Source organism: Tursiops truncatus, chromosome 3 (assembly GCF_011762595.2).
Source record: "Tursiops truncatus isolate mTurTru1 chromosome 3, mTurTru1.mat.Y, whole genome shotgun sequence".
Lineage (NCBI taxonomy): Eukaryota > Metazoa > Chordata > Mammalia > Artiodactyla > Delphinidae > Tursiops > Tursiops truncatus.
The window spans coordinates 163,967,847-163,989,301 of NC_047036.1; the positions used below are offsets into that span (position 1 = coordinate 163,967,847).

The following is a 21,455-nucleotide window of genomic DNA, read 5'->3' on the forward strand; positions in this document are numbered from 1 at the left end:
CCCAGCTGGCCCTCATCCAGCCCAAGTCTTTTAGGTCCTACTGAGGATAAGGAATAAGAGAAAGGTGGGGCCATCCCTGAGAAGGCAGGACACCCAGGGGCACACTCACCAGAAGTTGGCCTTGGTGAACTGCTCCATGTAGAGCTGTTCATCCGTGAAGGGTGCGAGGTGGACATCACCAATGGTGGGGAACATGTTTCCTGGGAGTGGGGGCAGGGAGGGGTGCTGGCGTCAGGGTGGGACATTCAGCAGGACCTGGCAGAGCCTCCAAAGGGCCCCAGGACCCCAGCTCTGGGCCTTCCCAGCCTCTCACTCATCATTCACTCATTCATGCACTCAGGCAATGAAGAGATACTGAGCACCTACTCTGCCAGCGGCCACTGAATACTTGACGTACACCTCCTCACTAAACCTGTACAGCTAGCCAGGGAGGCAGGGGGGCCTGGCCTCAAGTCCCATTACAAGGGCTGGGAGACAGGAAAGCACCTGCCAGAGCCTCAGGGGTAAGTAAGCAGTGTCTGGGGTGTGGCCAGGCCTCCAGGGGCCCTGCTCCGTCAGCCAGACCGTGTCTCTTGGAAAGGCGTGCAGCAGGGAAGGCAAAGGAAAGTGCTGTGGACAGAGCAAGGGTGAGCCCCAGGCTATGGCATCATGGGCCCCAGCTGAATCCCCACCGCAGGACTGCCCAGGCTCTGGCAGGCAGGGTGGACCACTTGCATGGCCTGAAATGAGAGGGGGACTCAAGGAACAGACAGATGAGTCAGAGCCAGTGACAAGGAGAGCCAGGGCTCAGGAGGCCCCGCCTACTTCTAGAGTCTAGGGCCCCAAGTCACCTGGCCTCCAGATGTGGGCCTCCCTCCCTCCTCTTATTCCAGGGAAGAGTACCTGAGGTGCTGCAAATCTGCCTTCTCAAGCCTTCCTTCAGCTGTAGCCACTGGGGTGGGGAAGGGAGGGGCTCACTGGCCCAGAGGCCACAAGCCAGGCCCCCTGCCCAGGAGGAGCCCATCAGCCCCCCAGAGCATCATGGAAAAGCGCCCCCAGCCCTGAAGGCACCTAAAACTGTGCAGCTGCGGGGAGGGTTCCCTTAATCCCCCAAAAGAGCTTCCTGAGATGGAATGAAGCCACACTCATGCAGGCTGAAGGGGAAGAGGTTAGCCCCAGGCCTCATCCCGGACAGGCTGCTTGACCAGTGGGATGAGTATGCAGCTGCCCACTGGAGCCTGACTCCTGTCTGTCCTTCCGTCCCATAAGGAGGAGTCCACATCCTGCTAGGGCTGCTGCTCCCCACCCCCCCCGACTCCCACCCCCCCCAATTCCCCCCCACCCCACCCCCGGCTAGCTTGGCCCATCAACAGGGCAGAGCATGAGAGCAGGTCTAGGACAAGCCTTGGGGCAGCCTGGCTTCCCACACACCTGGATCGCAGGACAGAGCTGTGGGGAATGGCAGCCACCTCCTACCTCCCACCTCTCGGAGTGGAGCCTGAGGCAGGTCCTTCCCCACAGACCAACTCCTCCCCTGCCCTCCATGGGGCCGCAAGTGCACGGACCTCCCGTGCTCTGCCCTGGCGGGGGTCGTCTTATACCACACGCACACACACACACAGCCCCTTTCCTGTACAGAACTACTCAGAACGTGCCCAGAACTGAGCAGAGAAACGGACACATTGGCAGATGTTCAGGGCCACGCACAGAGCAGACCATCAGTGACACAGATGAGCAGGTGTCAACAGTGACCCAATGACCCCAGAGCACAGACAGGCAGGTAGTGACACAGACAGGAGACCACAGCCATCAGCTGCCCCCCAACACACAACCCCCATTCCCACTCTCTCTCACACACACACACACACACACACACACACACACACACACACACACACACACACACACACACACAACCCCACCCCATGGTGATGAGTGCAGGAGTCTGTCAGGCTGAGGGCAGGGTCTACAACGCTAGGAATGAAGACGACAGGGCAGTTCCTCGGGGAAGGTGCCGGCCACAGAACATGTCCTGCTCCGACCACAGCCCAGCCAGATACTGTCCCCCATGGGCCATGAGATGCCAGAGGCAGCCCAGTGGCTCTCTGCGGGCCTGAGGGAAGCCCCTCCGTACCCTGACCGAGCAGACCGGGCAAGGGGACACGTGGCCTCGTTTGGGGCCCAGCCAGCTGAGATCAGGTCTGGGTAGGGAGCGGGGGTGAAGGCCCAGATGCCCTCTGTACCCCAGGCCGCCAGCTCAGGCCAGTGGGGAGCTGAACCACACCCGTGCTGACTAAGCGGCAGCCAGGGGCTCTCTGAAGGGGCCCCCAGGTGCGCACCCCTGGCCTCGGGCCCAGGGAACGCCCACCCGGGCAGTGGCCCGCACCAGCAGGGACACTCACCCCCAGGCCTCAGGTACTTCTTGGCATGGAGGTAGCTCTCGAGCATGCGCTCGTTGAAGAGCATGTAGCCCATGGGCTCCGAGATGATGATGTCCACCTGCTCGGGGAGTGAGACCTCCTCCACCTTCCCGGGGATGACCACGATGCGGTCCGTGAGGTTGTTACTTTTCACCAAGACCTGAGGGCGGGCGAGCCACAGGGGTCATGGGGGTCCTCGCGGGGGAGGGCCTCCGTCCACACTCGGCCACCAGATTCCCCTCTGCCTCCCTGTCAGGTCGCCCCTCCTGCAGCTCCGCAGCCTCCTGATGTCACCTTGGGGACGAGGACAAGTAGGCCTTGCTACAGCCGCCAAAGCTAAAGCTGGACACACCTTCCGACCCAGCGATTCCAATGCTAGGAATCTGCCCTACAGACGTGACCTCACACGGAGAGGGGACACGTGTACAGGGGATTCGGTGCAGCGTTCGTGCTACGGACTGAGAAGCAGCCTCAGTGTCAGTTACAGCCTGTGTCTCCACACACAATGGTTCGTCCAGGCAGAGGGATGCTCTGCAGCCACTCGAAAGAGTGAGGAAGCTCTTTACACGATGACACAGACGTATCATAAAGAGAGCAGAGCCAGGTGCAAGACGGTGGCGTGTACATTCGTGTGGGAGCTGGCGGGTGGAGAAGCCCATGGGGGCTCATGGAGCGGCTCTGGGGAGCTTCTGCATACATCTCTCTCCCTCCAGTGGGGGGGATCTAGGTGGTTGGGAGCCAGAGGTCAGGGAGGGAAGCATCCTCACTGTTTACCTTTGTAGCTTTTAGGTTTTCAACTTTGTGAATGAGGGCTTCAGAGCCAAAAAAGCATCAACTGACAGAATGAAATCCTGTTGTCATCCACCTCTCAGGTGGGGCTCAGAGAGGTGGGGGGCTTGCCCCGGGCCGAGATCCCACCCTGGTCTGTGTGACTGCACAGTCCACCCCTGAAGCACCAGCCCATCAAGCTCCTGAAGGCCCCGAATCACCCCTGAACCCGGTGGGCCGCCATCCGTCACGGAAGGGAGACTACCTCAGGCCCAGCAAGCCCCTCCCCCCGAAACCACTCAGTTTCGGGGACAAGAGACCAAAGTAGAGAATGATATTCCCAGGCTCCCCTGGACCCGGGGGTCAGGTCTCCTGGGGGCTCCCAGCAGGGCTGGCTTCCCCAGGCTGGAGCAGGCACAGAGCTGGGGCACAGAGACAGGTTGGGACCCCGAGGGCCACGGACCTCGGCGTGCTGGGCCATGGTGCTGGCTTCCACCGCGTAGATCTTCCTCGCTCCAGCCTGGGCGGCGAAGAACGACAGGATCCCAGAGCCGCAGCCGACGTCAAGAACAATCTGAGGGAGGAGGGGGCAGTGAGGACAAATTAGTGGTAAAGTGACGTGATCGTAAAGATGTGCGTGTCACGGGGCGCTCCCTCCCCGCAGACCCACCCACGGAGCACGCTCTCCGGCCTGCGGCCTGCTTCCCCTCTACACCAACAGCTGCCCACGAGGGTGCTTTCTGAGAGCCACAGGAGCCTGCAGTTTGGATCCGAAGGTGGTAGAGTGGGACTTCTGAGGACAGCTAGGATGTTAAGACCAGTACACACTCTCAGACCCGATTCAAGAAGGAATGGGCTGTCTATGCAGCACGTGGGAATGAGTGCTCACTGGGTAAGGACACCTCTGAGCCCCGCAGCAGAACCACTGAGACGCAGGGCTGACTGGCCAGGGCCACGCGGCCAGCAGGAGGAGGGCAGCCTCCCACCCCAGGCCCCACAGGGCAACCCCGCAACCTGGGAAGAGCCCCGGGGAAAGCTCCCACTCGGGTGCCCTCTCCAGGGCTGCTGGGCCCCAGAGCACAGGCTCTGGGAGGAGTCCCGGCTAGTGTGTGGTAGACTGTCCCACAGTCTGGATTCGTCTGACTGCTTCCGCACACAAGCGGAATCAGGATAAACATTTCTGGTGCGCACGCGCTAAAGGAGACCTGCTCTGGGCGCGGTGGTGGGGCACAGGGCGAGCGCCCAGCAGGGGGGCTGGTGCTGTCGGGTGGGAGGGCCTCGGGTGCCTCTCAGAGCTCTGGATGAACTAGGAAATGGATCTGCGTCCTGGGAGAGCTGGAAGAGGCCGTGCTGAAGGGACACGGGCTTCCCGGGCCCCAAACACTGCCCCAGTGCTGCCCACGCCAGCCGCCAGGGCATAGGGATGGCCTCTGTGTCGAGGATGACTCCTCCCCAGCCTGTGGGGCTCAGGCCCTGGGACCGGGAGGCTCAGTCACCTGAGGGGATTCTCAGCAATGCTGGGGGAGTGTATCACCAAGGCGCCGGATGACATAGATCCACGTGGATCATGTGGAGAGTCCCCTAGATATGTCGAGAAAACCACAAGCTTTCATGTGGTTAAAAGGGAAAAACAAACTCTAGGCCGTGAGAAGAGAACAGAATAAAATTTCACCTCCGAATATATATACTCTAGTCTCTTTTTAATCACGAGTATATAGTTGATCCTTGAACAATGCGGGAGTCGGGGACGACGCGAACCCCACCACCCAGTAGAAAATCTGAGTATAACCATACGGTTGGCCCGCCATATCTACGGGTCTGCAGCCGCAGATTCAACCAACTGTGGACCGTGTAGCACAGTTGCTCCTATCTATCGAAAACAGTCTGCATATAAGTGGACCAGTGCAGTTCAAACCCATGCTGTTCAAGGGTCAACTGCTCACTACTTCGTAACAGTAAAAAGATTTAAATATATTTTAAATATATTTAGGGAAGTGACTTCACCTAGGGAAGTGACTAGATTACACTACCTCCACGTAACTTAACAGTACATGCCACGACACAACATTAATTGGGGGAAAAGTATTTTGCAGGAAGCGAATGTAGAATAGTCCTATTTTGTATATCTGTATTTTAAAAAGACTATAACCCTAAAATATATATGCTGGTATACGCATGGGGAAAATTTTGGAAGAAGAGAGCTTTACTGTTGGCAGTGGTCATTCTGGAGGGAAATGACAGAGGCCTTTCACGCCCATCTGATACACACTGGGCTTCTACAAAAAGTAGATTTTGCTTTTGCAATCTGAAAAAATTAAAGATAAAATCAATGAACAAAGGGGGGAAAAAAATAGAGGCTACTGAGCCAGTGAGGTGGGCACGGAGCCTGAGGGAGAGGGAGGAAGGCAGCAGGGTGGATGCAGCCGGCCCCGCTCACCTTGTCCTTGAAGTCCGTGTGGTTCTGCAGGATTGCGCGCTGGTAGGTGCCTGTCCGCACGTAGTCCTGCATCATGTTCTGCTGCTGGGACAGGTAGCCATAAAACTGGAACAGAGACATGCCAATGGCACAGGGCACGCAGCAGACAGACGGCCGAGGCCCTGGCCGACGCTGTGACAGAGGAGGGTCCACTTCGGGCAGAGATCTCCCTGGGGAGGCCACACCCCCTTTGCTGGCCTGGACTCCCCGGCTACCTGCTCCAGTAGAGGGAGCTGGAAGCTAGAGGCAGCCCCCAGGGAGGACACCACCACCGTCACTGTGGCCAAAGGACACAGTTGGTTGATACCTGGTCCTGGAAGCCACCCAGGAGAACTCAGGATATGCCACACGCAGGGTTCTGGGATCAAGGGCCACCTGCCCCATCTTAGGGGCCCCAAAGAAGTGGAGGAGTGGGTCAAACAGAACCCTAGAACTCAGAGCGCCAGGCAGGTGAGGTGCTGTGGGGTCTCTTTGTAAGACAACAGGCGATCGGGAGGCAGCGTGGCACCTGGGCAGGGGCACAGGCTTTGGCATCAGGCAGACCTGGCTTCCCATCTTGGCTCTGTTGCATAATAGCTGTGTGACTTGGAGCAAGTCACTTAACCTCTCTGAGCCTCAGTTTTCTCATCTGTAAAATGGGGACAACAATAGTACTTACCTCCTAGAGTTGTTGGGAGGGTTCAAGTACTTCCGTACGTGTCAAAGCGCTGGGGCCAGTGGCTGGCATGCCCTACGTGTTCAGGACATTGTAACTATGCTATCATTACTCAAAATGCCTGTGGACCTGAGCTTCACCTGCACTCAAATCTTTCCAGCAACCCTCGTAGGCAGGCACTGGCATCTCTGTTTCACAGATGAGGAAACTGAGGCCCAGCAAGCGGAGGAAACCTGCCCAAGGTTACTCAGCGAGTAAGGGGCAGAGCCAGGACATGAACCCGGGTGGGCCTGCCCTGTGCCGCATGGCCTCTGGGGGCCACCGGGGGCAGCAGCCTGGCCCAGGCAGTATGTACCCACCTGGAAATACTGCACAGCAGAGGACTCCTCCGTGCGCTCACTGAACACCGACCGCTCCAGGGTGTGGCCCCGGCAGGTTTTCAGGATGTTATAGAAGGAACAGAAATCTGGAAGGGGGAAGCCGGCTCAGGGGTGGCGGGCTCTGCCTAGGCGTGCACCCCGACTTTTCTACCTTGAGCACGAGTGATCTGAAACCGCCTCCCCGACACACACATACACACAAATGTTGAAGTTGAAGGAAAAGAAGAAGGGCAGCCAAGCCTGCCCTTGGTGACTGGCACGGGAGAAGGCAGGTGTCAGGGGCGAGTGTGCTCCACGCGGCTGGCGCTGCTTCGCCAGAGGGCAGCTTGGCCAAAGCCTTCAAAGGATGACCCGGGCATCAAGTCTCTGGGACTCACCCCAGCAGACACCCGCGGGTCCACCCACAGCTCACGGCAGTGTCTGTGGGTGGCAAGTGGACACAGGGACACCACCCCAGTGTCCGGTCAGAGGGGACTGGATGGACCCCAGTGGACACTGAGAAGCACATGACAGAACCAGTCAGCAGGGGTCTGCAGGACCAGGTGTTACGTGGCAAATGAACTATGTTTATGAACACAGACCACTAAATTGCATCAAGAAAAAGAAGCAAACAAAATCATGAAGACAGATAGGATGGTGGGGGCCAGGGGCTGGAGGGGAGGGGGGAGGGGAGGGGAAGTTAGTGTTTAATGGGAACAGAGTTTCAGTTTAGAAAGATGAAAATGGGCGATGGAGATGCGTGGAGATGGTTGCACAACAACGTGAATGTGCTTTAATATCTCTGGAACCTGGACACTTGAAAATGGTTGATGGTAAATTTTACGTTAGGCGTATTTTAACACAATTAACTAAAAGACAGGACTTCCCTGGTGGCGCAGTAGTTAAGAATCCGCCTGCCAATGCAGGGGACACAGGTTCGATCCGTGATCTGGGAAGATCCCACGTGTCGTGGAGCAACTAAGCCCATGCGCCACACCTACTGAGCCTGCGTGCCACAACTACTGAGTCCTCACGCCACAACTACTGAGCCCGCACACCTAGAGCCCGTGCTCTGCAACAAGAGAAGCCACCGCAATGAGAAGCCCGCGCACCTCAACGAAGAGCAGCCCCTGCACACCACAACTACAGAAAGCCCACGTGAAGCAATGAAGACCCAATGCAGCCAAAAATAAATTTAAAAAAAAAACACCTAAAAGACAATATCTTAAAAATATACAGTTTGGGAAGATAAAACAGTTCTGGAGCTGGATGGTGGGGATGGTTGCACAATGTGCACGATGAATATACTTAATACCACTTAATACCACTGAAATGTACACTCAAAAAGGGTTATTAACATGGTAGAATTGTTGCTATGTATACTTGACCATAATTTAAGAAACTGATACGATTGAAAGGAAAAAAATCAGAATATAACTATCCATGAAGCAGAAAAAGACTAGGCGGATCTAAAACATCAACTCTTAATGACAACCCTGGTGGTGTTTCTGTAACTTATTTTTTTAAACATTGAATTGGGATTGATTTTGGATAAAAAAGGAAATGGAATGTGGAGCTCTGGCAGGAGGTGGTCAGCCACCTGGCTGCTTTCTCCCAGCCCGGCCTTCTCTCAGCTCTGAAGCCAGGCCACCTGAGGGCGGGTAGTCCTGAGGGTCTGGGCTGGGGGAGCCTCCTCTCTCCAACGGGGGCACTGAGACAAGTAAGAGGGCTCTGGGGAAGCTGGGGGCAGCCGTGGGCAGGCGGCCTCTCCATCCTGGGCTCTCCTGCCCCAGCCCCTGCGCCGACCACCAGGCCCACTGACTTCGGCTCTGCAGGGACCAAGCCCGGTTGCTGGACCCTTTGAGGGGTCTCCAGCCCAGGGCGGCTCACCACCTCCACTGCTGACCCCCACCCAGAGCCACCAGCAGCACTCGCCTGGGGCTCCGCAAGCCCTGCTCATGTGTCCCCCAGATGGGTCTGCTTAGAACCCTCCAGAGTCTCCTCTGCGCTCGGAACAAAGCCTCTGCCAACCTCGGGACCTTGTCTCACCCCATCCACTGCTGCGGGAGGGCTGGGCCCCTGACTCCCATGTGACCGGCTCCTCCAAGAGGCCTGGGGTGTGGGCAGGTCAGGACAGGCCTCTCAGAGGAGGGGACATATAAGCAGAGCCCAGAAGGACCCAAAGGAGCCAGCTAGGCCTGGGGCAGAGTCCAGGCAGCGAGCACGTACTCTTACCGTGGACATATTTCTACTTGGGAATATTTCTGATGTTGGTGGGGCATTCGCTGGGTCAGATGAATGGGCTTTACCCGGGCTCCAGGCCCCCCGCCCGCCACGGCTGAGAGCCTAAGCCCCCTGGCTCTGGGCGCTCCGTGTGCTGCTGGGACAGAAGGGAGACGTACCGCTGGGCGTGGCGAACTGGATGAGGACGCTGTTGCAGCCCAGGGTGATGATGAAGGACTGCTTGCCCACACGGCTGCACTCCGTCTCCCGGGACACCGAGCACTTGAACACACAGACGTCTTCATCTGCGAGAGGAGGGAGGCGGGCGTGAGCCGCCAGGTCCTGGGGCCACCTTCCCCCCCCCTCACGGCACCCCAGATTCTTCCAGGGTGCCACAACACCCGCCCCACAAGCGCTGCCATGTGCCCTGCCTGCCCAGCCTACGCTGAGGACGAGGCGCTGGCTGGTCAGCATCCCCAGCGGGGACACAGGATGCAGTCTGTCCAGCAGGAGAGGACAGGTGTCCACAGGGCAACCGGGGCTGAGGGGAGGGGACGGGGAGTTGCAAGGCACTGGGGGGCCCAGGGGGCACGTTCCCTCACGGAGCACCTGCTGGTGCCAGCCCCATGTCACTCCTGGGCACTGAGGTGGGAAGACACAGGGGAGAGAAGGCCAAGCCTGGCAGGGTCAGAGGGTCACGGGAACCCAGCGGGCAGCCCAGGCCCAGCTGAGGGAGTCGGGCCTTCAGCCACCAGCCCCTCCGTGTCACATGGGGGCGTCGCTGGCCTTCAGAGCTGAGCAGGGGTGGGCGGGGGTCAAGAAAGAAATGCCAGTGGCGCCTCTGCTTCCTCCCGCTGAGCCCCTTCCTTCTTGCATGTATTGTGAGTGTGGCCACAGGACCCAGACGGTCTGTGTTCACACCCCACCTACTCCACTTAGTGTGTCACCAGGGCAGGTCTGAGTCCTCAGTTTTCTCATCTGTCAAGCGGGACTAACGGTGGGGCAGGGGTCAGGCCCAACACACGCATACAGGAAGCACTGCATCCCCGCACCCGCCACTACTACTGTTACTAGTCATTCACTCAACAAGCATGGGGCACCCCACCTCAGCCGAACCGTGAGACACGGCATCACCAGGAGACAAACCGACCCGAAGCTGTAGCCCTGACGTGGGGCAGCGGGACAGACACCCTGGTCCCATCACGAGGGGACAACAGACAGTGCCAGATCACAGGGCAGTCTGCAAGACAACCTCCCTGGTTGCCTCAAAACGGCCAAAGTCAGGAAAGGCAAAAATTGCTGGGAAGTATTCCAGAGTGAAGGAGGCTAAAGAGACGTGACCATCAGATGCCAGGTGTGGTCCTGGACTGCAGCCTAATGAACGCTGTTCAACAGCTACAAAGGCCAAGTGGGGAAATGTGTGGACTGCAGGAGCCATAACTTCAAATGATCTGGATGTGACAGGAGCATTATTCTGCAGAAGAATGTTCGTATTATTGAAAGATACATATGGAAAGAAAGTGAATTGTTGTGATGTCTGCAACTTGCTTTCAAGTGGTTCACCAAATCAACAACAACGACAAAATATATTTATAGAGAGAAGCATGAGTACAAATGTGCAAAGTGTTCCCAATCACCCTCACAACAGCCAAAACAATCTTGAAAAACAAAACCAAAGCTGGAAGACTCACACTCCCCGATTTCAAAACGCACTACGAAGGTATGGTAATCAAAACAGAATAGTATTGGCAAATGGAGAGACACATACATCAATAGAATTAGAGTCCAGAATAAACCCTATGTTTATAGTCAATTGATTTCTTTGTTTGTTTGTTTTTTATTTTTTGGCCATGCCTCATGTGGGCCATGGCTCACGGGCCCAGCCGCTACACGGCATGTGGGATCTTCATTCCCCGACCAGGGATCGAACCCATGCCCCCTGCCTTGGAAGCACAGATTCTTAAACACTGGACCGCCAGGGAAGTCCCGTATAGCCCACTGATTTTTAACAAGTGTCCTGAGAACATTCAAGGGGCAGAAAATAGTCTCTTCAACAAATGGTGCTGGGACAGCTGGGTCTCCCTGTACAAGAGAATGAAGCTGGACTCCTACCCTCACACCATATATAAAACCTGACTCAAATTAATCAATGACCTAAACGTAAGAGTGAAAACTATAAAACTCCTAGGAGAAAACAGAGGGGTAAATCTCTGAGACCTTGGGTTTGGCAATGGATTCCTAGATATGACACCAAAAGCAAGAGTATCAAAAGAAAAACTATGTAAACTGGACTTCATCAAAATTATAAACTTTTGGGGGAATTCCCTGGCGGTCCAGTGGTTAGGACTCGGTGCTTTCACTGCCAAGGGCCCAGGTTCGCTCCCTGGTTGGGGAACTAAGATACTGAGAGCCATGCAGCACGGCCAAAAAAAAAAAAAAAAATTTTAAATAAACTTTTTGCATCAAAGGACAGTATCAAAAAAGCAAAACGGGGGCTTCCCTGGTGGCGCAGTGGTTGAGAGTCCCCGTCTGCCGATGCAGGGGACACGGGTTCGTGTCCCGGTCCGGGAGGATCCCACATGCCGCGGAGCAGCTGGGCCCGTGAGCCATGGCCGCTGAGCCTGCGCGTCCGGAGCCTGTGTTCCGCAACGGGAGAGGCCACAACGGTGAGAGGCCCACATACCACACACACACAAAAAAAAGCGAAACGACAACCTACAGAATGGAAGAAGATATTTACAAATCATATACCTGATAAGGATCTATTGTCCAGAATATATAAAGAACTCTTAACAACAAAAATATAACCCAATTCAAAAACGGGCAAAGGACTTGAAGAGATGTTTCTCCAAAGGTATACAAATGACCAGCATGTGAAAAGGTGCACGTCATCAGGGACCTGCAACTCAAAACCACAATTAGATACCACTGCACACCCAGCAGGACGGCTGTAATTTTAAACAAAAAAGGGGGAAATAACACGTGTTGGCAAGAAATTGAATCCCTCAGACCCTGCTGGTGGGAACTTAAAATGGTACAGCCGCACAGAATTACCATTTGACTCAGGGATCCCACTCGTTAGGTATATACCCCAAAGAATTGAAAGCTGGTATTCAAATGAATACTTGATGCAAATATTCAAAGTGTTACTATTCAAAACAGCCGAAAAGTAGAAACAACTCAGATGTCCATCAACTGATGACTGGATGAACAAAATGTGGTCCATCCATACAATGGGATATCACTCAGCCATAAAAAGAAATAAGGTCCCAACCCACGGAGGAGCCTCAGAAACATTGTGCTGAGTGACGGAAGCCAGACAGAAAAGCTCACAGGTAATATGATCCCATATATATGCAACATCCAGAACCAGTAAGTTCATAGAGACCGAAAGTAAAATTCGTGGTTGCCAGGGGCTGAGGGTGGGAGAATGGGGAATGACTGCTTAATGGAAACAAGGTTTTTCTCTTTGGACGATGAAAATATTTTGGAAATAGAGGTGATGGTTACCTGATACTGTGAGTGCACTAAATGCAACTCAATTGTTTTACGCTATGTGAATTTCATCTCAATAGAACAAGAAAAATGTTCCCAATGGGTGAATCTGGATGTGAAGGGCCTACGGGTGTCCGCTGAGCCCCTTGCTCTCCTCTTGTTTAGTGTGAGCCCTAAGCCTGGGCCACAGCCTGGAGGAGGCTCCTGGGGCCACAGCCTGGGTTTCTGCCAGATGACCTCCCACCTCTGGAGCCAGGTACCCCTCCTGGAGGGAGCGGGGAGCAGGGCACAGGCAGCCTCCTGACAGCGGGCAGGAGGGAAGAACGGATTGGGAGGCCAGCCCCAGGCTCACAGCCACGCCGCACCCACAGGGGACCCAAGACGAGGTGCTCCCAAGTCCAGCTATAAATGGGTCTCAGGAAGGGACCCGAAACCTTGACGTGGTACCCATGCCCACTCCTGGGGCAGAAAATAAAGCCGATCTGTCAGCTACTCCTGTGTGGCAGCGAGCAGACCAGGGAGGGCCTGTTTACAAAGCAGCCTGGCAACCCGACCAGCTGCCCTAGGCAGCCCCTGCAACCTGGCGCCAGGCAGGCGACCACAGGGACCTGTGGCTAAGGGAAGCTTGGCCGCATCCAGAGGCTCGGGCCAGGGAAGCCAGGGCTAAGGGCAACCTGAACTGTCCCATCACAGGTGGGACCACCAAAGCCCATGGTGCCAGCATTTTGTATAAGTCACAGCTATACACCCACAGGCCTGTCCCTGGCACACAGGGGATGCCAGGTAAATATATGACAAACCAAAAAATAATTTTAAAAAGCCGGACCAGGCGCCTACCTCTTTTAAAGTCTCAGGAGAAGTCCAAGCTCTCGGACTGGCAGTCAAGGACCTCCCCTCCCCAGCCCCTTCCCATGGCCACGCTCAGCGCCCCAGTCCCCAGTGGGCAGGGCTCTGCACCTTTGGTCGATCGCTGTTCCCCTCCCCGCCCCCTCACTGGGAGGGGGCCCCCAGGACAGTGGGCAGAAGTGGTGGCGCTGGGCCTATCCCAGCCAGGTGGTGAAGCCTGCCTCCTGGGCCCCGGGGGAGGGGTTCCTGGGAGAGGGCTTCTCCCCCCAGGAAAGGGGCCCGGAGCCCACAGGGCCCAGACCCAGCAGTGGGCATGTGGTGCAAGAGGCAGAACTGCTCTGTGCCCTGCCTCCAGAAACGAAGCCAGAAAGCGCCACCCTGGTCACACCAGCCGGCACATTCGGGGGCTGTTGCATGTACGCGGCCCCGGAGAGGTGGAGACAGGAAGTGGGAGAGGGGCTGGCAGACTGCCGCGTCGCTCTAACTGGGGGTGACCACAAAGGGGGCTGCAGACCAGGAGGCTGTGCTGGGTTCCCCCCGCAGCCAGGTCAGGCAGAGCCGGTGTCCCTCTTCCCTGAAGTGATGGGACGGGAGGGCTGAGCGGTGAACAGGCTCCGCAGAGGCTCACCCAAGACGGGCTCTGAACGGGAAACGAACTCGGCCCAAGGAGTATTAGTCATGCCGCAGCCATCACAAACGTGTCCACCCTGCTCCTGGACCCGGCCTGCCACCCCGGGCTGGCCTCCCAGCCACCACACTGCAGTCTGTCCCGCCCAGGCTCTGGGGCCAGGGGACGAGGGGCCGGAATAGCCAGGGACAAATCCACAGGCAATGCAGCGCTCAGGGTGCAGCGGGGGGAGCTAGGAAAACCACCCCACCTGTCCTGCTCCCTGGGGAGCAAGGCCCCTGAATATCCAAGTCACAAACACTGAGCTTCCACAGGCGGCGTGGCCCAGCACCCACCCACTCACCCTGCTGAGACCACGATGGGGCTGGGAGGCCAAACTGTGAGTAATAACTTCCCAGGTGCCAGGCTCTGTTCCTGCGCTATCCACGGACCCCTCACAGCACCCCTGTATCTACTGCTACCACCCCCACTGGCTCCGATGAGAAAAGGGGGCTCAGACAGGTTAGGTATCTCGCTCAAGGTCACAGGGCGAGGGGCTGAGCCGACTGGCTCCAGGTCTGTGCTCCTAGCCAGTGTGCGCACCACCCCTCTGGGCTTCTTTCTGTAAAGGACCAGAACATAGATACTTTCAGCTTTTCAGGCCATTTAATCTCTGCTACTGTGACTCAACTCCACTGCAGAAAATATGTAAAGGAACATGGCTATGTGCCAATAAAACTTTATTACAAACCCGGCAGTGGCGTGAGAGGAGACACCCTCCCCATCCCAGAGCGGGTGAGGAGAGCCAGGCGGCCAGAGTGACGAGGACCCCCAGGTGCTGGGCACTGAGGCCAGGGGCACAGGGGCACTGTGGGAGGCTAGAGATGGCACCTGACCAGCCAGGGAAAGAGATTGGGAACAAATGCTCCAGCGAGAGGAAACAGCATGTGGGAAAGCAGAGAGGAAGGGGGGTGGTAATACGGTGATCTATAATACGTATGTTATTTGGTCCTTGTTCCTGGCACAGAGCTCCTAAAACTCTTGGAGTTTCCCAAGTGATAAGAGCGATAAAGGTGTCTTTTATGATTCATGTGAAGCCCCCTTCAACCACCCCAGGATATAGAACTTAGAAAGGCATATGGGGACCAACCAAGTAATTAGAGGGTTGGAACTTTCAGTGCCCCCCTCCTCAGCCTCCAAAAAACCCCAAAAGGACAGGGTTCAGGAAAGCTTCCAGGTTGGTGAGCACGTGGAGGTGCTGGGAGGTTGGCGCCCCCGAAAAGGGCACGGAAGCCCTGCACTGCTTCCCACACGCCTCGCCCTGTTCAGCTCTTCCATCTGGCTGTTCCTGAGTTGCATCTTTCTGTATTAACCAGTCATCTAGTAAGTAAACTGTTTTCCTGAGCTCTGCGGGAGCAAATTAATCGAACCTGAGGAAGAGGTCCTAGGAACCTCTGATTTATAGCAGGTTGATGGAAAGCACAGATGACCCAAGCCGAACTTGTGACTGGCGTCTGAAGTGGGGTGTGTACAGTCTTGTAGGACTGAGCCCTCAACCTGTGGGATCTGACACTACCTCCAGGCAGACAGTTTCAGAATTGAGTTGAATTGTCAGACAGCCGGCTGGTGTTGGAGAATTGCTGGGTGTGTGGGGACACCTGCCCAACACCTGGGGATCAGAAGTGTTCAGTGTGAGTGCTGAGAGCAGGGGACACACACAGGCGCAGTGTTTTTCCTTGCAGGGGCCCAGCAGGGAGAATGGGGGCGACTGGGACTTCCTGGCTGCAGCCCAGAGAGGTTGCAGAGGCTCCCAGGCAAGACGGGCAATTTGTAGGAAGGCGGTGGCGGAGGTGAGAGAGGCCCCGGTGGACCTGGGGCTCAGAAGTCTGGCTCCCCCAGAGCCACGGGCAGTACCGAGAGGGACCCCGTGCCGAGAGAGGGCCAGGGCTGGAGGGCAGCTGCCGTCCCGGCAGGAGACGACAGAGGCTGGGAAGCAGGCGGCTCTCGGGGACAGGCTGCCTGCCCCCACCCAGCACAGCGCCACCTGATGTCCCTCCCAGTCGGTTCCCTGGACAGCACCGTGGGACCCAGGGCAGCAGAATCTGGCAGACACTGAGGCACAGGGGCTCCCCGATCCCAGGCCTGAAGGCAACACCTTGCTCCCCACCCTCACTCCTGGGCCCAAAGCGGGGCCTGGCACCCAGGAGGGCCTCAAAAGAGCTGGCGGCCTCAGAGAGGGGTAGGCATCCTCTCTCGGGGACACTGACCAGAAGACCCCGGGGGACGTGCTCAGCCTCCAGGCATGTCCCAGTCACAGCATCTAACGCGGCTGATTTGCTGTGTTCTCTTCCCTGCTTGCACCCCTCAGTGGTTCCCCGGAGCCCTCTGGAACAAGTCCAAACTCCTTATGGGGCTCGTGAGCCCCTGCTAACACAGACGACCTCAACAGAGCCCCTCCACCGCCCTGTCAAGCCACGCTGACCTCACCACCCTCCAGACCATGGGCAGAAGGCCTTCTCTCCAGCCTCCGTGGCTCCGCAGACCCTCCCTGGCACCCTGCCTCTCTTCCCCTGCATCCCTGTCACCTCCTCCAGGTGGAGGAAGACCAGGAAGGTTCTCCAGCACTTCCTGGACGAGCCCTGATCGCAGGCTGACTCCTTATTGAATCCAGAGCTCCGCACGTGGCTGGCCCAGTGCCCAGCCCAGCACCTGGGGATGCTGACCTGCACGGCCCCCACCCCGGGGCCTGGGGTCAGGGAGACTAGGCCCCTTCCCTACATGCAGGAGGCAGCCAGAATGGGGGTCCACTTGCCCAGGCCGAGGGCGTGTGTGGCCTGGGGAAGGTCACTTAACTACTGGAAGACGCTGGGCACTGGGCAGCCCCACGGTAACCTCTGCTCTGGAGGTTCCCCTTCCCCTTTGCTCTGGAACAAGCAGGGGGTCCTTGAGCCCTTCAGGCTGGACAAACCTGTGTCAGAGGGACCCAGTGGAATGGAGATAAATGCCTGGAGTCAAGTTCTCTCCTCCCGTAGAACCTTCCATCCTCGTGTGAGATGAGAGCATCTCTTTGCCTCTTGGACAACAGAGAGGTGGAGGGCAAGACGGGAGAGCAGCCACCAGCTCAGGGGGAAAAGAAAAGCAACCAACCCAAAAAAGGGCCACATTTCAAGTCCTTGCCTTTCTAGCAGAAAAACTATTACAGCCACAAGCAAGGCATAATTAAAGCTATTTACCTTGGCAGACTTGGGGGTGGGGGGACGCCTGTCCATATGTGAGGTCTTTTATTAAATCACCTCCTACTGCCAAATAAAACGCAGGCTGTTCACCTTCCAGAGGAAAATATTCCACAGGAGAGAGGAGGGTTGGGTGAAGAGGAGGACGAGGCGTGGAGAAATCAGGGTGCTCTCCTCGGCCCACCCTCTGCTCGGGGCCATCGGCTCACTGGGTGGCTCGGCCTGCAGCCCGCTCGGTGCCAAGCACGGGCACGAGGGCACCACAGTGAACAGGCCAGCCAGGTCCTGCCTTCCCACGCTCCCGGGCACCACAGGAAGGCAGGTGACACCAGTGAGAAGGCCGGGTAAGAGGGGCTGGAGGGACTCGGGGGTCTGATACGCACGATGCCCTGTGCAATACAGATTGCAGGCTGCCTAGGCGGCGACATCCAGGCCGAGCCAGGTCCCGGGGGGATGCAGGGCTCGCCTTCCTCAAAGGGCCTCCCGTCTTCCAGAGGCACCAGGCCCCACTGCCCTGCTTCCGCAGCAGGGAAGGCCAGGAGGGCAGTGGTCAAAATGAATGGGCATCCAGGGAGACCTGGGCTCAGGGCCAACCGTGCCGCCCTCCAGATGTGACTGCAGGCCTCAGTCTCCTCATCTGTCCAAAGGTGATCGTGGCACAGCCTGCAGGGTGAGAGGACACAGCCCACTTGGAGGGCCCCACCACCTGCCTTCACCCCGAACCTCAGGAGCCCCATCTGTGCAATGGGGATAAAGTGAGGATAAAACCCTCCCTGCCGTGAGGATTCCATGAGATAAGGGAGGCATTAGTAAGTGTCCTATGCACTGCATAATCAGGAGCAGCCATGGTTACGGTCTCGGAAGAGAATCCCACCCCGGGGAATCCTAGCCCGGCTTGGCCTCCCTCTCTGGCTGTAACCTAAGCCGGCTGCTCCAGTGCTGTCCTCGCAGACGCTCCGAGCAGCTGCTGCCGCACTGCCCAGCCCTGGGGTATTTGAGAACCATGAGGTCACCCTGGGCTCCTCTGGCCTGGCCCTGTCCCGGGGTGAATCCCAACCCCTCCCCCAAGCACCCCGGCGCACTGGGCCAGCCCCCATCTGGGCATCTCTGTCTAAGACTTCTGACCCAGAAGTCCCCTTGCGGGGCCTTATCCTACAGTTCTACTTCTGAATGTCTGCAAGGATACACCTAGATACAGCACTGTCCAAAGCAGCAGAAAACCTAAAGAGCCACTGAATGAGTGAAGGAAGGTACAGACGATGGAAAGGCATAGATTTCTGTCTGCAGACGCTGACATGTTAAGATGACCAAGCCGCACTGTTAGGGGCAGATGGTGTAAAATACACACACACCACAGGTGCAAAAATGAGCGGGGGCCGGGGAGGGGGAGGGGCCAGGCGTGCTGCCTGCCTGGGGCTTGTCTAGAAAGAAACACCACGAAATGACTGCATGGTTTAAACCTGCAGAACCTTGAGCCCAGTGGGTTCCTGGGGAGATGTGTGCACGTGAGCCCGTGTGTGCCTGAAACACCGCGCAGCAAGGGCGCACCAGAAGACGAGCGGCGGCGCGGGGGGCAGGCCAGGATCAGGCAGGACGAAGAGACGGGCTTTTCATGTTACACCCTCCTGAGCGGTTTGAATTTCTACCACGTTCCTGAAGGATAAGCAGACAAAAGGCAATCGTGACAGCGGGGGAGGCCTGGTGCCCACTCAAGTCGCCTGGGCCCTCTCCGAAGTGAGCAGGTCAGACCCTGCTGGTATGGGGGGAGGGTAGTGGGAATGGCTCTGATCCCTCCTCTGCAGCCTCAGGTCCTGTGACCCAAGTGACCTCTAGGGCTGGAGGATGGAGGACACTGGCTTCTCAGCCGGTGACCGTCTTGCCTAGCACAGGCCTGCACCCAACCCTCCCCCCCTTACTGGGTGTGATGGAGGCGAAGCAGCAGGCGGGGCCAGGCTGGGGTGCCCGGGGCCACTATAGACTTGGGTTTCCTGAAGCCTCCCTGCCAGGGAGGCCACGGCACGTGCAGATCCCAGAACTCCAGCTTTGGAGTCCGTTAGACCCAGCTTTGAATCTGGGCTCTGCCACCTGGGGCTCCACCCCCCACCCCCCACCTTTCAGGTCGAGGAAAATAAAATAATAATGCATCGCTCAGCACCGTCATGAGGACCAACACACCCTGTGCCCAGCCCAAGACCCACAGGCACATAGCAGGGGTTCTGAGCACAAAACATCCACCTCGGGGCCCCATATCCCCATGGCACTCTGACCAGACGCAAAGACTGGAGAGAAGGAATCCCAGAGAGAATTCTGGACACAAGGCCACACTGGGCCCAGACCAGGCATCTGGCCACTGGACCAGCCCGACTGGGCACCCAGCCAGGCTTGGTGCAGGCCACTCAGACCCAGAGCAGCCATCTGGCCGAGGCTGAGAGGCACCAGCTTCATGCCGTGATTGGAGGAGTCTTGCTCCTAGGTTTCCGAGGTGCCAGCTTGGGTCTTTAGGCCACGTCAAAGTGGCCTCGTGTGAAGGCTGACCACCGGTGTTGGCTGAACAGGAGGTTACCTCCCTGGGAGGAGACAAGTTAGGGGGCCCTTTGCTCTATGGGCAACGTTTTATCTCTTAAGGTGGCAGTGACTGCTCTTGGTGTTGGCTGTATTCTCCTTCATTCTTCGAAAATATTTCACAATATAATAGCCACCCACCTCTGCTGGCCCGCCCCTTGTCACCTCTCCCCGCCTTCCAGTGGGGCTGACCACAGGCTGGAGAAGAGGCCCCGCACTGGAGACACCCAAACCTCCTAAGTCAGCTCTGGCTTCAGGGGGTCAGGGGCCGGGGAGGGGGTGTCAGCAGGGACTCCTCTCAAACGGCTGGTCCGTGGGGGCTGGGGGGCGATATCTGCCTTTAGGGGTTGGAGGCTTTGGTCCTGCAGGCCTGGTCTGGAGGGGCCCAAAGATGAGTCTAACTGTGGGGTGTGTGGAAGGGCAACCCCAAGAGAAGAAGGACCAAAGAAAGGGCTTGGCTTTTCTGAAAAGAATACTAGGGGCTCCGACTGGGCAGGAGCCATTACATGCAAATGTCTGCCCCCTCCATGCTAATCAGCCTGCAGCCCTGGGCTTTGTGAGCTACAAAAGGAACAGCAGATGTGCGCCTGTTCCTTGGCCCATGAAAGCACGGGGGCTTAGCGGATAACTGGGGGCTGGGGGGCGGGGGGTGGAGGCAACTAAACCAGCAGCCCAGCCCCTCACTCCATGCGCTGGGCTGCCGGCCTCCTCTGCCAGCCTCCTCTGCTGGGCCTTTCTTCTCTGGCCATGACTTTGAAGCTGTTGCTATATGTGGTACCAGGCAAACACCTAACGCAGTGCAGCAGCTCAGCTAATGCTCCCACCCACCTGCCTGGGCACACTTAGCTCACTTTCAAGAGGGGAAACCAAGGCACAGAGAACTGACATGCTGGGAGCGGCTCAGCCTGGGGACTCAGCAGCTCATGAAAGAGAGCCGAAGCCCATCCCAGCCTCTGGGAGGAGAGTTGGCCCTGGGGGGCTGTGGGGACCACGCTCAAGGCCCTGGGAAGGACATGGGCCCTGGGCCCGGGCAGAGCCAGGCCTGGCTGGTTGACCATGGCTGGCAGGCACCACCCCGCTGAGCCCGCTGGAGCCTGCCTCCCAGGGCTGGAAGGGATCACTGACGGCGGCCACCACCTGTGCCGGCAGGAGCTGGGCTGGCAGTGCTCCGTGAGGACGGAGGTGGGCGGGCGAGCTCTGTCAAGGGCAGCTGCAGGACCCCCTCAGAGCGGCTGGTACGCTCCACGCTCTGGCTCCCGCAGCTGCCGGGGACGCTGCGCCAGCATAGGCAGCTGAGCCAGTTGCTGTCTGGGGAACTCAAACATGTCCCTCCTCTGGCCAGCTGAGGGGCCTCAACCCTCAGGTCAGGGTGGCTCCAGGGAGGCCAAACCGGAAGAGGCCGGAGGACGGGGCAGAGGCAGCCTCGGCGGTGGAGTGATGGAGGAAACCAGCTCAGGGGGCTGAGGCCCACTTGCAGTCCCAGTGGAGGGCCCATCGACAAAGAAAAAGGTGAAACAGGATGTCCTGGGGCCTCACGGCTGCCGGAAGGGCCTCCGCCAGGCCCCCGGAGCTCCGGGAGCCCCTCCGGCCTCAGACAACAGGATGTTTGAGGTAGGAGGGCCCCTTCCCGCCCACCCGAGGCTGCCTCACCAGATGCTGACTCCAGATGTGGCCCAGGCGAGAGGGGACAGAGGCTGCCTGACACCATGACGGAATCGGCAACGAGGCAGGAATGAGGCAAGACTGGCTTCAGGCTCCAGAAGAATCCACCGGGGCCACTGCCCCGACACAGGACAGAAACCACAAGGGCCAGGTGCTACCTCTCCTTTACG

At 57.7% G+C, this 21,455-nt stretch overlaps 1 protein-coding gene across 4 annotated transcripts in view; it reads right to left on the minus strand.

The window, feature by feature from the left end:
* The window catches only part of CARM1 (coactivator associated arginine methyltransferase 1), a 42,791-nt gene that overhangs the window by 7,892 nt on the left and 13,444 nt on the right, over window positions 1-21,455 (minus strand). For 2 of the 4 annotated variants that reach the window (XM_033854291.2, XM_033854290.2), the window contains exons 2-7: window positions 9,060-9,185; window positions 6,658-6,764; window positions 5,605-5,709; window positions 3,631-3,741; window positions 2,382-2,559; window positions 110-200 (exon numbers count right to left, since the gene is read on the minus strand). In XM_033854291.2, the coding sequence (XP_033710182.1) occupies window positions 110-200; window positions 2,382-2,559; window positions 3,631-3,741; window positions 5,605-5,709; window positions 6,658-6,764; window positions 9,060-9,185 (718 nt within the window). The remainder of the gene's footprint in view (window positions 1-109; window positions 201-2,381; window positions 2,560-3,630; window positions 3,742-5,604; window positions 5,710-6,657; window positions 6,765-9,059; window positions 9,186-21,455) is intronic. The other 2 variants (XM_033854292.2, XM_033854293.2) reach the window with 1 other exon arrangement.